We start from the raw sequence: 17,368 nt of genomic DNA, 5'->3' as shown, positions 1-17,368 counted from the left end.
TAGATACATGGCTGCTGGTCAGCATATGTGATAGATGACAATTCAGGAGAAAAGCCACAGACTACCAAAAGTCACAGAATCCATGTGGGAGCTGTCAAAAATTGATCTGAACAATTCTAAGAAATGAGAAAAAGACATTTCCAAGACAAAGCTATAGAGTGAAAGAAAGAGAACCTGATGCTTGTCAGGATAAAATTCCACCTTCTCCACCACCACATCTTATTGATGAAGATAAGGGTTTCCCCCTGTTTTTGGAAGAGGTCAGCTTTGGGTTAACCAGTGATCCTAAGATAGTGGAACTTAAATATTCAACTTCCATGCTAGTCACAGAAGAAGTTCAGAATGTGCCTGAAATGAAGAAAAGAAATGACTCCCATTTCTCACTAACAGCCAACATAGCTGCCAGCATTGGAGAAAACTATAAAAAGCCAACTGTGAATGCTCTAGGAAAGAAAAACAATTTATTCATAAAAGTATCCATGATCCTATCTGAACTAGACAGTAGAAGGCATCTCTAAAGACAAACAAAATATGTATTCAGTGATAATACAAGGCAAAAACCAGAGGAGAGCTCACCTTATTACAGATACATTGTTGTACTGTGAAGGATTTTTTTACAGCAAATATAGGTTTGCATATTAAATCTATATCCCTTTGAACTAGAGATGTGGAACGATGTGGACTTTTCCGCTCTCCACAAATGCTAGAAAGGTTCATAATGACATGGTTGGCCTTGTGGGTTTGAGGCAATGTTATGGTTCTTGGCTAAATATGGCTTTTACTGTTTTAGAATCCTCCCCCCACCCTAAAAAAAAATAGGAATATGTTCAAAAGTGCATTTAATTTAGCCCTCCCAAGCCAATCTGTGTTTAACTTACTAAGGCTGCAATCCAATACAAGTGCTGTAAACCGCCCAGAGAGCTTCGGCTATGGGGCAGTATATAAACGTAATGATAAATAAATAAATAGTCTACTTAGAACTCCATTGAGTTCAATGAGACTTACTCCCAGGTAAGTGTGTATTGGATTGCAACCTAAGCTAGGATGGGTCAGAAGCAGCCCTATTGAACTGAATGGGAGTAGAATTGTCAAACACCTAAGCTAATTGGGGTCCATCCACCAGTGAGGTGGCAAAGTTTGCTGATGATACTAAGTTGTTCAGAGTTGTTAAAACAAAAAAGGGATTGCGAAGAGGTCCAGGACCTCTCTAAACTGAGTGAATGGGGGGGGGGTAAAATGGCAAATGTAACAATGGCAAAGTTATACATATTGAAGCAAATAAGTCTTAATTTCACATATACACTCATGGGGTCTGAATTGGTGGTGACTGACCAGGAATGAGACCTTGGGGTTGTAGTGGACAGCTCGATGAAAATGTCAACCCAGTGTGCAGGCAGCTGTGAAAAACACATTCCATCCAAGGATGTTTAGGAAAAGTATTGAAAATAAAACTGCTGATATCATAATGCCGTTATATCAACCTATGGTGCAAATGCATTTTGGATACTGTGCACAGTTCTCCTCACCTCAAAAAGGGTATTGTAGAGCTGGAAAAGGCTCGGAAAAGGGCAACCAAAATGATCAAGGGGATGGAGCAACTCCCCTATGAGGAAATGTTGCAGCATTTGGGGCTTTTTAGTTTAGAGAAAAGCCAAATAAGATGTGATATGAAAGAAGTGTATAAAATTATGCATGGCATGGAGAAACTAGATAGAAAAAACATTTTCTCCCTCTCTCATAACACTAGAACTTGTTGGTCATCCAGTGAAGTGAATGCTGGAAGATTCAGGATGACTAAAGGCAATACTTCTTCACACAGTGCATAAACTATGGATTTTGCTCCTACAAGAAGCAGTGATGGCCCACAGACTTGGATGGCTTTAAAAGAGGATTAGACAAATTCATGGAGGATAAAGTTATCAGTGGCTAATAGCCGTGATGGCTATGCTCTGCCTCCATAGGCGAATGCAGTATGCTTCCAAATACCAGTTGCTGGAAACCTCAGAAGGGAAGAGTGTTCTTTGAACTCAGGTCCTGCTTGCGTGTTTCCCATGGGCAACTCATTAGCCACCATGAGAGCAGCATGCTGGACTACATTAGCCATTGGCCTGATCCAGCAGGCTCTTCTTATGTTCATTCTATGTCCAGCAACTTCTCCAAATAAGGTAGTGGAAAATAACTTTGCCTGTATTAGTTTTTTGTTTGCTTTTGTGGTTATGCCACTTCAAGAGTGCTGTGGTAGTTTTCTTCTGTGTTTTGTAATCCATTATTCCCACTCCCTGGGACATACTTTATACAGCACTACTGGGGTTCACCAACAGCTGTGTTGTTGACATCTGCCACTGTAGAATAATTATTTATTTACAGAATGTGGTTTTACTCTGTGGCATGAGTCATCTGCAGCTACTGTAGTCATTTAGTTATTATAAGTAAGGTGGCTTACAAAGAAAAATAAACACAAGTATAAAATACATCAATAAAAGCAATACAATTTACAAAAATTAAACTAAATAACAAATAACATTGTTAAGAAAAAAATGTCATTTTTGTTCTATGCAAGCCTCACAAGGGTCTGTCCTGTCCTTTTGACCCTCCAGCAAGAGTTTGTTGCCACATTCCAAAGTGGGTGAAATTGACTTGGCATTTGGATTTCTTGGTCAAGGAGCACCCACTTGCCCAGGATGTATTCCACATTGTTGTGCACTGTGTTGTTGTCACGCCCCTGGTATGGCTGGATATGAAATGCGATCTTGATAGCATATCTCTTCATTCCGGGCTCACTCATCGGCAGTTGCGGTGGTGGCTGCTGGGGCTTCCCCTCCTGCTCCGTCTCCGGCAGGCCCGGCATAAGCCTCGAGGGCCTTGCAGAACTGCTCGAGGCTGACAACGTGCTCCCCGTAGCCCAGGTGGGCCTCCAGCCAGCACACCAGGGTGGCGTGGTGCCGGGAGAGGAGCGGCTCGACCAGGGCACTTCATGCAGGCGGGCCACCGCCTCCTCCCACAACCTGGCCTGGCCCAGTAGCACCAGCACCGGAGGTAGTTGTTTTAACCCCATGTTCTCAGTGTCCTGTTCGTTGATGGTGGGTAACAGTGTGCGGGTGGACATCTTGCGCAGGAGGCGCCTTCGCACCCACTGCAGAGCCGGCCCGAGCCGAGCTGGGGAATGGCCGAGCCAGCCGCCACCACTGCCTGCCCGCCTCTCACTACTACTGTTATTAGGAGGAGGAGGAGGAGGAGCAGCAGCATTTATTGCCCACCCTTCACCTAGAGGTCCCAGTGTTAAAAACAATTAAAAACAAACAGAATCACAAAATAGTGTGGGTGCTAAAAATATATATTTATGCATTGTATAGATCTTTGTCCCTTGGCACAACTAATAGAAGCAGGGAAAACATGCAGATTTTCATGATTTATATAGGTTGCATAATTCCACCTTTTTTAGTTTAGCTTTTTAGTTATGGATGTTTAATATTTTAATGTTTATGTAACATGGGTTGTATATTTTGTAAATCGCTTACAACTATTTTGGTATTGAGCTGCATTCATCAATATACCTCTCACAGAACGCTTGGTTTCTGCAGTAGCACATTATAATCTAGATTTCTTATGATTATTACTTTGTGGCTTGAGGCAGCAGTGTCAATATTCATGGGTGTTGGGTTAGGTGACATTTTTGTTAATGCTTGTTACTTTAATGATCATTCATATGCTTAAATAGTGGATAGAACAAGTTTTGATTTAATCATGAGATAATAGGGATATGTTTCAAACTTTTGTTGTGCCAGTAGATAAATACTTTATGACTCAGTAATGAAAGTATATTTTATTTCTCCAAGCCACATAGTGACATCATAGTTGAGGGTTTTTTTAACGATGAGAGCATTCTATCAGACAACTGAAATAGATTGTTGAAGTATCTGGAAATCTAAGATACCCAATGGAAAATAAGCCTTTTCTGAAGTGTTTCTTCTGATACGCAAAAGAATCACAGATATCAGTATTGTTTTGGAGAAAAAAAATGAATATATTTTAATGTAATTACCCTTATACGATCATTTTATCAATTCTAGAAAACCTGATAGTAGATCTCACTGATTCATGATGAAGACATGATAAGATATGTGAACAAAATCCCATACCCAAGCTTATTTTAGCATCTGATAATACTACTACCAGTCTACAAACATAGCTATTATGTTTAGAGGCCTTTCTAAATGGCAGGGAAGCCCTATCACCATTCATCCCCATCACCAGTCACCAGCAGGTCCCAGGGCGGGCTAGAACAATTTAAAATTAAATATTAAAAACAGTTAAAACAAATTACTGGAATAGAATGGGCCCTGAAAACACATATCTCAGGTGTCAAAGGCCAGGATAAAGAGGTGCGTCTTCAGCACATGAAGAAAAGTATATAATTAAGGTGCCAGATGCATCTCAGTAGGGAGAGAATTCTATAGCCTAGGAGCTGCCACAGAGAATGCCCTCTCCCAGGCTGCCACCACCACCCAGAAGTTCTGAGGGTGGTGGAACTACAAAGAGGGCTCCCTCTGCTGATCTTAATACCCAAAAGGGTCTGTAGGAAAGGAGCCAGTCTTTCAGATATTTGGGGCCTAAGTTGTAGAAGATATGACATAGATGGAACTAAGAAGGAACCAAAGAGAATTAATATCAGGATAAACGTAAAACTATAGCAATCCTTGTTTCATTGGTAACATGTATTTGTTGCTCACAAAATTTCATATAGTACAAATAGGATCAACAGGTTTATACTGCCAGATGGCCTCACATTTATAATCTGGGACCTTGATGAGGTAGTATTGAAAAATATTGCTTGTTTTTCTTCTTGTTGTTGTTTTAACTAAGATGTAATCAGTTGCCATCAGTTCCTTAATTTAACCAGAGTCTAATGGAGGACATCATTTGAACTTAATAACTACATTGAGTACAAGAAATTAACACAGCAATATTTTCCTCATTCTAAGTGAAAGGAAATGTAACAGGAAAGGAGATGCAACAGAAGCTTGTATTCAGTGGTGAAGTTCTCCATACATTGAATTAGTTGGCAGCTGAAGAATGAAGATATGCATATCAGTAAATAAAGGAACTCAGATTTCATCATGTCTTAGAGAAATTACATCAGTCAATAACTTTCCATTCAATTGATGAGTGACTTGTTGGCACAGTTTTCTCTTTTCAGATTACTCAGGGTTGCCAATGACAAAATTACCTTTATAGCATCAAGAACCTTGTGACAAGGTGGGCAAAAATCAGTTTCTTACAGATAAATCAGTTTTGTGCACACTGTTGTCTTCTTGGATTAATTTTGTTTTGTGATTCTGATAGTGGAGTGTGTGTGTGTGTTTGCTTTGCATTTCAAATATACAAAGACTAAATATAAAAAATAAATACATATACATTTTATGTGCACACTTTATCAGCATTGTACCAGTAGGTTAAAAGAAGAAAGACTTCGCAATTTTCTATTATTATAGTCTTTAATATTGAAAAAGGTCTCATCACATGCTGATCAAAATTCTGTATTTTTTGTGTTATGTTTGTAAGGATTATTTTATAATAAATAGAAAACTCATTATTTGGTGCGTATGACTTAGGATTCTTTTACATGTCATCTTTCTAAAGTGGAGACAGGATAAGACGAATTCAGCTGATTTTTGTATACAAATTATTTCATGTTATTATCCATTGAAGCCCTGGCAATATCTTTCATGTTTCTTTTTTACTTTGAAGTATAATACCCACTGTTGGACTGTATATTCTTGTTTGAGTCTTGCTAAGTCAAAAGTAAAATATGTAAGTGTCTTTTATTTCCTCCTTAATAGAAATTTCTGTGTTAAAGTATCGCTATCAGCATGAGTGCATAGTTCAAGGATGTTGTATTTTTTTCTCAAAATCTAATCAGAGCACTTGTAAGTTTTCCAAAACTTTTTTCCTACAGTGGTTGAGCTTGAAGTTTTAAATATGAAAGTTAATAGAATTAAGTGAAAATAGAATTATTGGCATATGCAGTGTCTGCCATATAAAATCAGAGCATCCCCCTAAAAATCATGGTGAACCTGACTTGCTGCATTCCCTAATAAACATGAAAAAGCAAGAATGTGTAAATTGGAGGCCTGTATCCAGAGATGTCTTGTGCAAGTAGAAATGTAATTTCTGAACTGCTGTTCCTTTACTTCAGCAGACATCATTCAAATGGGTCCCTTGACCCTCAGAAGCTTTTATTGATTGATTGATTGATTGATATCCCACCCTTCCTCCCAGCAGGAGCCCAGTGGTGCAGTGGTGCAGGTGTGTAGTTTTGAGGCAATGAGCCAGGAGAGCCCGATTGTATAAGTGGAGTTCCATTCATATGTCTCTGGATCCAGCTCAATACTCATAGATGTCCTATTGTATATTATAAAACAGTTGCTTCATAAGAATGCTGTGTGTGCTGCTTTGTAATTGTCAGTCAGTTCTTGCCCTCCCTGATTGGTTACAAGAAGTATTGTTCATCTCATACATCATCATGCTATATAGTTAAGAGTTCTGACAAGGAGAAGCCTGCTCTCTTTGTATAATCATGTCTATTTTAATTAAAATCTTGTATATAGCCAAACGGTCACCACTCTCCATTTTCCACACCTAAATGACAGTTTCTTTTCTTAAGCACAGTGAATAAGGAAAAAATGGATGATACTTAACAGCTATTTCATGTCCATATTCACTTGGAAATGTAACACTAATCCTAAATCGTCTCTTTTCAGTCTCAATCTGCTGTGATATTGAAATGTTTCATAACTCAGTAGAACCGTTAAAAATGGTAAATGTTAATCTTTTTTTTCTTATCACTTTACTGTGTAGATACTCTTCATGAGACACTACTCTGCCACAACTCATCCTCGGATGCAGTCCTGGAAACTACTTTTATATATGTGGTTTTAAGCTGTGGATAAGACTTTCTATAGGACACAAACTAAAGGAAAACAGTGTATTTATCCCTTCTATATTCATAGTCATGACAAAAACTTGGGTTTGCTTGCCAGGTCTTATAGAATGTAACCGATTGGTATGTTACTTGGACTGACAAGGCAGTTAATTTACTTGATTTTTTTCTTTGCACTAATCAGACACATTGATATGTGCATTACTGGAAAATACTGGATAAATGTCTTGTCTGAAATGTTCTGTTAAGTAATTTTGTCTCCCATTGCGATTCCTTGGCAAATGATGATGTACAGTATTTGGACTCACTGAAGAGTGACAGGAGCCTATGGGATTTAAATACTTTATGTGATATTATTGAATAGGAAAAGCAATGTTTTGTCATTTGTTGGCTGCTCTATTTATTCTCTGTGCCTCTTGATAAGCATATTCTTATATAAAATAATGTGTTCAGGAGCTATATGTGAAAGGCTTGTTTTTTGTAAAATTGTTCAGCACAGTGGCAATCAGATATCTGTAAAAACATTTCACACTTTCATGATAAAATAATGGTTTTGGTATACAATGATTGATTTTGTGCATATTAGTATGTCATGTTAAAAGATTTACCAAGTAAACACATTTGGCTCTGGATCACTGTTGTGACAGAGGAAAATTTAAATCTTGTGCTGTTGTCTCAGTGGGTTTGTCTATTCTGGGTGATGGTGCTTTCTTTGAAACCCAGGAACACCTCCTACATAACATTTGGAGAGAACAAAAAGCTGGTCATTGTTACTGAACAAAAGATACTAAATAATATTCTGTGTTTCGGTGTAAAACTTATACAGTTTTCAAATTATTCACTTGACAGCATAAGTATTTTTCAATACTTAATGTTACCCTTCTTTGAACGAAGCTGTTTGTGGATTTGTATCTGTAACATTTAAGTATATGAGTTGCGATCCAACAAAGATAGTAACTAATGGGGGTTGTAGAACTATGAAGTTCCTTTGAAGTATTCATTTATCAAAGTATTCCAGCTCTTATTGCTGAAAAGGCAAGCAGTGTTGTTAATGTGAAAGTTGGTTTGGCTCTTCCACAGTACAAGAAATGTCTAAGAAACCTCCCACTAAGTGGATGTTCTCCTTATGCGCATTGATCACTTTGTTGGATCACAGCCATTGTTTTGGAAATTCTTGATATGTGATAATACAGCAGTATCTTGATGCATTTTACCAAGTGTATATTTCCTGTTTAAAGTTATTTTATAATCAGAGTATAAAATGGAAATTACAATAATAACAAGAGCTGTATAAAATAGCAGGAAATGATAAATTAGTGTATTCTCATGGTTATGGCTAGAGGCTGTATCATATTTGGATATGTTCAATAAAATAACTTGATCTCCTTGGTTATACTGTTTGAAATAAATGTTTTGTCAAGTCATACTATTAAGATACGCTCTCGATTTAAATATACACATTACAATCAGCTGAAAAGAGGCTAGATGCACCAGTGTGTTGGCTAAGATTTGCTATAAATATTGGCATAGGGTAGTGTGAATATAAAGCTCATTCTGCATTAAGAAATATTTATATTTACATGTTCATTTCCTTTTTTAAAAGTATTTTCTAAAAAAATAAAAGAGAAAATGCATATATAATTTTAGTCTTAACCTGAATACAGTTTAAAGAGCATATGTTCCTTTTTAATAGGAAAAGGTTGTTAGTAAATATCTGTTTATAATTACTGATATAATTAATACATTAATCCCTAGAAAACAAATATATATTGACTGGCATGCATTCATCCAGCAATCCTTTGCAAGTAGTATGGCTTTCAGTATGCATGTGGGGCTTTCCATGCCGGAATTGTATTTTTGTGTATCTTATTGTACATTGCCGTGGACAGTTTCATGGGAAGTAGGGTTTTTTTTACATAAATACATAGATTTTACTTTCTGTGTAAGAGTAGCTATGTCCTTGTAAAGGGATGAAGTTACTGAGGAAACCTGCCCACACAAGACTTCCTTGTTCACTGTGCATGCTGAATTCTTCATTTGGGTGGATTTGGAAAATCATAATTAAGGTGGTGGTGTACAGATTGACTGCATATTTTATAGCTGATATGTTATGCAGCCTATGGCAGTGGCAGTGGTGATGGTTTGTTTTAAGTTATACATCTTTCAAATTAAATTTTTGTAACAATTAGTTATTTGTGTTATGAAACTGATTTATTTTTATTTATTTTTTTGAGAAGTTTGAAAAGTGTTCTTTATACTTCCTGGTATAACCACTTCATATATAAAGAAGTGAATTTTGGGTGCCCTGAAAGTGTGTTTCTTAGATGGATACAGACGAAGTTACTTGTAATTAGGTCCTGTTGAAATCAATGGAAAAAGTTAGTCATGATTCATTTTGTCCCATTGATTTCAGTAGAGCCTAAGTGTGGCTAACTTAATCTCAATACAGCTTTCTGTGAATTGATGTATAAAATAACATTAAAGAAGGTGTTTAACAGCACAATCCTATGCATGTTTATGTAGAAGCAAGTCCCATTGAGCACAGTGGCTCTTACTGCCTTGTAAGATTGCAGCCTAATACTTTTTCAGACAACTTAGGATCTACAGTCAAAGTACTTACTGTAGATATATGGAGAGGTTAGACTGAATAACCTTAAGTTATAATTAACATACATTCTTTGATCAAGTGTTGATAAATTGTTGTTGAGGCAAGTTTAGTGCAGCAAATAAGCTAAAATATATATGTAAATTGCAAACAAAACATACTGGTTTTCAGAGTGCAAATTTATACTTGGTAAGAGTACAACAGCCTTCTCCAAGCTGGTGCTCTCCAGATTCTTTAGCCCACAACTGCTATCAGCCCCAGCCAGCACAGCTGAAGGCTGAAGAATAACTTTTTTATGAAATAATGTGGCCGTCAAGAGTTCAAAATATCTGTGTGATTAGAACAGATTAATATGATAGGAGATATACTAATATTACTGGTAAAGGCAGACATAAAGCAGCAAATAATTCCATGCCTGTTTGCAAATTATACACTATTCAAAAATTCCAGTGGGGTGTGGAAATATTTATATATTTGAACTTTATTGTGGACTGGCTCATTTTAAAACCTTATTGCTTATGAAATGCAAAGGGGTCCCACTTCATTTTACATGATGGCTTAAGAGTCTATTGAACAATAGGAACTATTGCAAGATGGCTTAAGAGTCTATAGGACAATAGGAGATCATGACAACTCCAAAGTTTTATTTGCGTGGGAGCAGTAGTAGTTGTGCAACTGCTCTATTACAGTGTTTAACTGTGGGGGAAGTGTGTGTAAATTCTATTTCACCTTTTAATTTCATGTAAGTAAACATAAGAGCATAAGAAGAGCCTGCTAGATCAGGCCAATGGCCTGCTTTGAAAAGAATGCCTAATGAGCAACAGTGCATATACACATTTCTGGCTTATAGAGAAACATGAAACACTACTTGTCTTCAGTTTTCAGACTTTGTTTCTTTGTCTAGCTTCAGAGACTACTTTCAAAATCATGAGGAATATAGCCCCTTCAGTTAAAAGGGGATCATTTGACTTCATAAAAGATAAAGTAAATAATCAAAAATGACTATGAATTCTGTACCCTCAGAATGTGGGTGAGCCTACATTTTACTTACAGCTAAAACAGAAAGTTCTTAATAAACAGGGTTGCTGCTCAAGAATTTGCATGTAGTTTTGTACTTGTCATTTTTAAAGTTTTTGTTGGCAATATGGCTTTTGGTTCAGCATTGTTGCTGTGTCACCACATACAAATGTACTAAAAAAAATTAGCCTTCAGCAGCTAATCTGTATTACTGGACTCTGTGTGTCTAATAAACATTGCATTGTAAAGCATTGCAGTATAAAACTTTAAATGCAAGGACTAAACTTAATATGCTTTTTAGTTAACATTCCTGTCTGTGTCTTACATCAGATTGCATTTGGTAGTGTTATAATAATGGGACATCTATTTTAAAGAAAACTGCACTGAACCATGTTGAGATGTAGTAGTGTCCTTATTACTCAACAGCAGAACATGTGTTATGGTGCCAGTCTGATCTGTATTTGTATTGGTACTTGCAACAAGTACTTTACATAGTTCACAGTGGGCTGCCAGGGGTACACTGTTATTGGATGGCATTTGACTTTAAAATTCTGCTTTTGCAAATGCTGAGGCACCATAGTACTTTGAAGATATCCTATCCTGTCAGGAAATAGGTGTGTTAAACTTAGAGATTTGGTTCTAGAAATTATTAGCATAGAGAGGACACTTGCAGGCTTAACTGCAGAATTCATATTTTGTATTAGAATATCCCAATGATGGGATAGTTTTACTAAACAGATGGCATTCATCTTGCTTTATATCTGACTTAGATTTATCCTAGACCCAGCTTTAAACCTGAACCAAAAAGAAAAATGTAAGTGACACATACCTGTCTCAGTGCTGTTGTCATGCTAAAGCTTATTTTTAATTAATACATAGAGATGGAGACTGGTGGCACGAAATGGTACTCCTTCTGGGATCTGCAGCTCAAAGCATCTGCTTATGCTTCATTTTAAAAGTGACCTTGCCCATTACCCTTATGCTGGTGTAAAATCCTAAACTGGATGAAGTGGAAGTTTAAAAGGATCCCAGTTAGGTATTCAGTTGCCAGTTAAGAACAATAATTTACTGCTTCATGTTATGGCAATTTTCTATATATCTTATTGTAAAGTCATAATATGTAGCACTATCAGGATGTATTGAAAATTAAACATTGTTTTTTAATTGTATTCTATGCAAATAACTCTGTAGGCACTGTTCCATGATATATAGAGAGAGATTTTCTACTGTTTCCAAAGCAATATTTGTGAAGTTGTCTTTCTTTATTAATAAGCTTAATCTTTAGTTTTTAGGTGATTACTTTTAGAGCCAAAGATGGTTGTGGCTCTCTTACACATACAAAATACATTTTAATTCTTCAGAGCTGTGTTTCTCGCAAATAACTACAGTGACTTACAAATATACAAAATACATTTTTCTTCAGCTCTTCATTTACACAAGACCAGGTGCCCCACCCCTCACCCTCTGTGTTCATTCTAAACCTTCTGCAGACCAGCTGATAACATTCCCTTCTCTGCAGGTAGGCTCAATGTAATGAAATTGGATGTGAGTGCTAGGCTTTGTAAATAAAATGAGATTGACCCCCCAGCCATTATCTCATTTATCTGATTTACATGGTAAAATCAGGATCTACAATATTGATGAGAGCATAATTAGCTAATTATGAACAGGAAAATACAGACTTATGTGGGGTTTGAGCACAGCAGGCTGAACTGCTGAAAGATTTCCAAGGGCATGAGCAGATGGAGATCTCTTTATTAAAGAACAAAACAGACGTGTTTCAGGTATGGAAGCATCTAATCAACTTTTCTTGCCATGCCGAGATACTTGACCTCAATTCTTTATTCTTGTGTGTGAAAAAGTATTTTCTATCAGCTGCTAATTTTTTTAAATTATTATTTAACCTCTCAGTCTGACAGAAACAAAGAGAAGAGGTTTCCACAGTTTCTCCTTCCGTTTGTCTGACCAATTTACACTGTTTACAGAGCTGTTGCTTCCATGAGCCAAGGTGAGCCTCTTGGCTCAGGCAGTGGATTGGGAGGGGTAGTGGATCATCATGCCCATCCGCCACTGTGAACGGCCCAACTCTAGGGCTGTCCATAGGCATGTCTGCATCTCTGCCATGGGCCACTTGCTCCCAACAAAGAAAAGGCCAGGCTGGTGCTTGGATGTGTCTGCTAGCAGCTGTTGCTTTGCTGCAGTAGCAAAAATGCTGCTCAAAGTTTTTAACAGCTTACTGTTAAACTTTAAACAGTATTTTTGCTGTGGCAGCAAGGCAGCCAGTGGCAATCCTAGAGGTACCTGAGGCTGTTTTGCCCCATCATCCCAGTGGCTCATTTTAAGAAGCACCCTACATCATGAGGTAGGATTCTCCTTTAGAGCATGGCATTATGGGGTGAGATGGCCACCTAGAGAGTTTGTGAAGCACCTGCACTGTCACTGCTGCAATGGAAAAATGGGGGGGGAGCAACAGTAAGGAGGAGGGGACGGGGTGGCATTTGCTAGTCTGCCTCAGGAAACATAATGCCTTGGGCTGGTAGTGACTGTTTAAAACTAGAATTCAGCAACTAAGGTTACAATCTAATACATGTCTACTGAGATGTAAACTCCATTGGGTTCAATGGGGCTTCCTCCAAGGTAAGAGTGTATTGGATCGCAGCAGTAGACGTGTATTGAATTGCAGCCTTAGTTAACTATCTGGCATGAAGGAGGAAGATGATTTTCATTTTTGTTTATATTCTCATGGTATTTCAGGTGTTAATTGTTATTTAACCAAATATATTGATTTTACATATAACTTGCCCTTTTAGTTGTGCATTCATTTTAATCTCAGGGTTTGCTTTTTTTAAGAAACGGAGGGCTTAAGCTTGCAGACTTAATCTTAGCATTTGCTACATGCCAGTTGCAACACCAGCACAGTGTCAACAACATGTTACATTATCCTGCTGACATTACAACCAAACAAATCACAGAAGTGTATAAAATTAAGCTGTCAGGATTCAGACATTTGTGGGGCTTGTGAGACTTGTGGAGCAGACTCCTGTTAATCATGTGGCTAATGGCCTGCTTTGCGCATTATACTAATCCATGGTATCAGCAGCCTCATGGGCCAAATGCAGCCCTCCAAATCTCTCTTCCTTGCCCATTAGAACTCTCCCTAGGCCACAACCTTCACTGGCTTTGCACTTTGAGTCTTTTTGCCTGGCTAGAATGTGTCTTTGAACTCATAATACTTCTTGCTTGTCTGGATGAAGGATAGAGAGGGGTGTGTGGAAACTTGCCTGCTGTACAGTGGTAATTTTTTCATTTGTTGCTGTTCCCTCTTTTCCCTCTGATCCCACACACTCCTACAACATGGCCCTCGGAAGGTGCCTAGAAGGAAATGTGGTCCTTGGTTTGAAAAAGGTTGTCCAGCCCTAGTTTATGGCTTACTGTGAATGAGCAGCAATCACTCCTGCTCCTCTCTGCCCTGCCTGGAGCAACAAATAACAAGGTTTGTCTAAGCATTATATGCTCAAACCAGCACTCGTGGGTTGTTTCTCCCAAACAACTACATGAAGTAAGCCAAGAACAAACCACTGGGCACTGGTTCGCATGCAAAGCCAGTTTCCTCCACAGTATGGCAATAGCAGAAGCAAGAGAGGAGCTAAGCAGGGACGTTTGAGCAGTGTACACCAGCATTCTGCTTGTTCACATTAAACCATAGTTTATTTTTAACTATGGTTTAATGTGACATGCAAATCAGGCCATAGTGGGTTGGGGAGTACAGCCCTGGTGGAAACAAGTGAGAAGTTGAATTCACCCCCTCTTCATCCTTTACCCCTTCTCTCAAAAAAAACCTCCCCTACTGCCTTTCTACCAGTGTGTGTTACTCCTGGTCTCAGGGGCCCACCATGAGAAAAACATGCTGAGTGAAGCAGCATGGGTGGCAAAAGTGATGGGGTGCCCTTTTCTGTGGTGCCCTTTTCTGCACTTAAAATAGCATCCACCCCATCCCTTGCTTTTTATGAATTTGATAGCATTAAGACAAAATAAAATACAGTGTATGCTATGGGAAATGGTGGCTGTATCATACCGCCTTCAGCTGTCATAGGCATTCTGAAGACATAACCATCACAATCTAATAAACAATGACTTATTAGTCCGAGAGTTTGTTAAACCAGTTTCCTATTCCATCTGAACCAGGCAAGTGTAGTCTAATCTCTGACTACAGACTAAGATAGCAAACAAGGATCTGATTCAGGTTTATACATGGTGGTGTGCAAGGAAGGGGGAAGAGAGAGCACATAGGCACAACACTTGATCTCATTCTAATAGCATAAAAATTATTAGACCAATATGGCTATGTCTGAGCTATGCCTATGATTGCTGAAGGTGGTATGATACAGTCACCATTGCCCAGTAATTTCTTTGTCCAGTTGTCATTTTTGTTCTAATAGGCTGTTCAGGTTTTTGTAGTGCTTCAAAAACCTAAGTCTCTACATCATGTGGGCAGCGATAGGTCTATCATTCCATCTTCAACTCTTCAGAAAAAAAACTGCATTTCTATTAAAGCATACAGTCTCTGTCATATATTGCTTATTTTAATATATGTTAGATTGGATTGCTGTGAATGTAAATGTTATTTTTAAATACTATGTGTGTTAATGGTATGGCATTTAATATCCATTTTTGCTGACAGTATTAAGCCTTAAGGGTTTTTTTGGCTAGTTCCTTATGTGAAGAAATTGCACTAAATTTGGTTTTGAAAATGCATGTCTCTGTTCAGTTTTTGTTTCAGTTCAATGTACATTACTTTCTTCCTCTTGGCCACAGCCATACAGTCTTCTGTATTGTATAATGTAAATATGTTTTGGACTAAGCAATGTAGGCTTACTTGGAAGTGGGTTCCACGGCGTTCAGTGAGATTTACATCCAAAAAGTGAACATAGCATTGTAGCCTTTGACCAAAAAAAACCCCTTGCTTTTAAAAAATGTTTTTTAGAGGTGGCAGGACAGTTTTGAGCAAGAAAATCTAGGGCAACTGTTTTTGGTTTTCTGCTTGTTTTAGCTTACTTGTTAATTCGTTTGTTTATCATTCTTGCATCCCACCCTTCCAGAAGTCCAGGGCAGCTAACAACGTAATACAATACAATTTGATAATACAATATCAAAATAATTAAAACAACCACCAAACATCTTCAATAAAACAGCAGCAGATAAAATTTCCAATATGGGACCTGACACTCATTATTCTCCAATGCACTTTTAGAATATTTATAAATGCGATCAATGTGGTAGATAGTCTAATGGAGAGAGTTCCATAAGTAGGATGTCATCACTGGAAACATCCTGTCTCATGTTGCCATCCTTCTCAACACTCAAATAGACAGACTGACGAGCATAGCATCTCTTACAGATCACAAAAACTTAGCATAGAAAATATCAAAGGTTGAATTTTAAAACTAAAAACATAGCCTAAAGAGTGCATCTGCGAACACTTCTTTACAAATTCAGATACTGAGAAATGTTTGGCTGGAAAATAAGTTAACATGCTGTAAATAAAGTTACCAGATATGTAAGAGAAATACTTTTAAAATGCTGCATCGTCACAAAGTAGCTGAAATTTTGCTACACTGTCTACAAAATTAGGCATTAACTGTTAAATCTGTATTAATACATAACATTTACATTGACTGATAAATCGGCTATGGGCTCCAGTGCATAGGCAAATCTTCCCTGCCTGTTTGCATATCCCAGCATATTCAACTGTAGTTTAAAATATTGCAACTCTACTTGGAAAACGTTTAATACACAAAGCACAGTTGTTTGTAAAATCTTTGGCTACTATAATATTATTAATAGACAAATTTCTGCAGTTTGCATGTTCTGGTTCTCTTGATAACCCTGTTTTGTTTTATTTGTTTTATATAGATTTGCATATGAATTTGGTATTGAATATTAAAGAAATGAATTTGTTTCTAATACAGATGTGATGAATGCAGACTGTGCTATCATTTTGGTTGTTTGGACCCTCCCTTGAAAAAGTCTCCCAAACAAACTGGCTATGGGTGGATTTGTCAAGAGTGTGATTCTACGTCCTCCAAGGTAAGTTAATAAGTCTTGTGATAATGCAGACAAAAATGAGTGTTTAGAAAATATTTTTACAACAACTCATTGTGAGCTTCTATGTGAACAAAAAAAATGCAATAAAAAGGATTTTCTACCTTGTTGTGTTATTCTGCTAGTGGGAAGTCACACAATTCATTTGTCCTGTAAAGAGTAGTTTAATGTTTCTGAAAATGTTTTCTTCATGTATTTTTACTAGCTCAGAATTATTCAGAATGTTTTGTTGTATTCTTAACTGTGGAATAGTTTACGCTTTTTAAAATTTAATGATGAGTGTTTGTGGAATATATTTTGCATCACAGAGTGATATCCAGCTAAGTCAGACTGGGAGCTGACCCACTGAAATCGACAGATGTATGTAACTTAAATCCATTTATTTCAGAGGGTGTACCCTAAGTTTTTCTTAGTTGGATTCCAACAATATCATATTGCTAAGCTATTTTACTATAGAGAGTCTATATTCTGTATATTTTAGTTTAGAATTTGTCTTTCTACAAATCTATAAAGGCATTTAAAGAGACTGAAAATTTAATTGGAGAGATGAATATGCTATTGATGACTGTGAACGTTTAATATGTTTATTTATTTATAAATATTAGATAGCTTGTCATTGTACAGTTTATATAAAATGATGTTGAAATGATCTGTATGCTGAAAAGGAGACTTGTCCAGTATACTATTTAAAAGATTTATTTACT

At 37.3% G+C, this 17,368-nt stretch overlaps 1 protein-coding gene across 9 annotated transcripts in view; it reads left to right on the top strand.

The window, feature by feature from the left end:
- Window positions 1–17,368, top strand: part of PHF14 (PHD finger protein 14) — a 276,890-nt gene that overhangs the window by 160,574 nt on the left and 98,948 nt on the right. For 6 of the 9 annotated variants that reach the window (XM_061586426.1, XM_061586424.1, XM_061586430.1 and 3 more), the window contains exon 17: window positions 16,532–16,649. In XM_061586426.1, coding sequence (XP_061442410.1) covers window positions 16,532–16,649 — 118 coding nt within the window. Of the gene's footprint in view, window positions 1–5,183; window positions 5,257–6,858; window positions 8,334–16,531; window positions 16,650–17,368 lie in introns of those variants that run through there. The other 3 variants (XM_061586431.1, XM_061586432.1, XM_061586433.1) reach the window with 3 other exon arrangements.

Source organism: Rhineura floridana, chromosome 10 (assembly GCF_030035675.1).
Source record: "Rhineura floridana isolate rRhiFlo1 chromosome 10, rRhiFlo1.hap2, whole genome shotgun sequence".
NCBI lineage: Eukaryota > Metazoa > Chordata > Lepidosauria > Squamata > Rhineuridae > Rhineura > Rhineura floridana.
The sequence above is the reverse complement of the archived record's forward strand: the minus strand, read 5'-3'. Positions and strand labels throughout refer to the sequence as shown.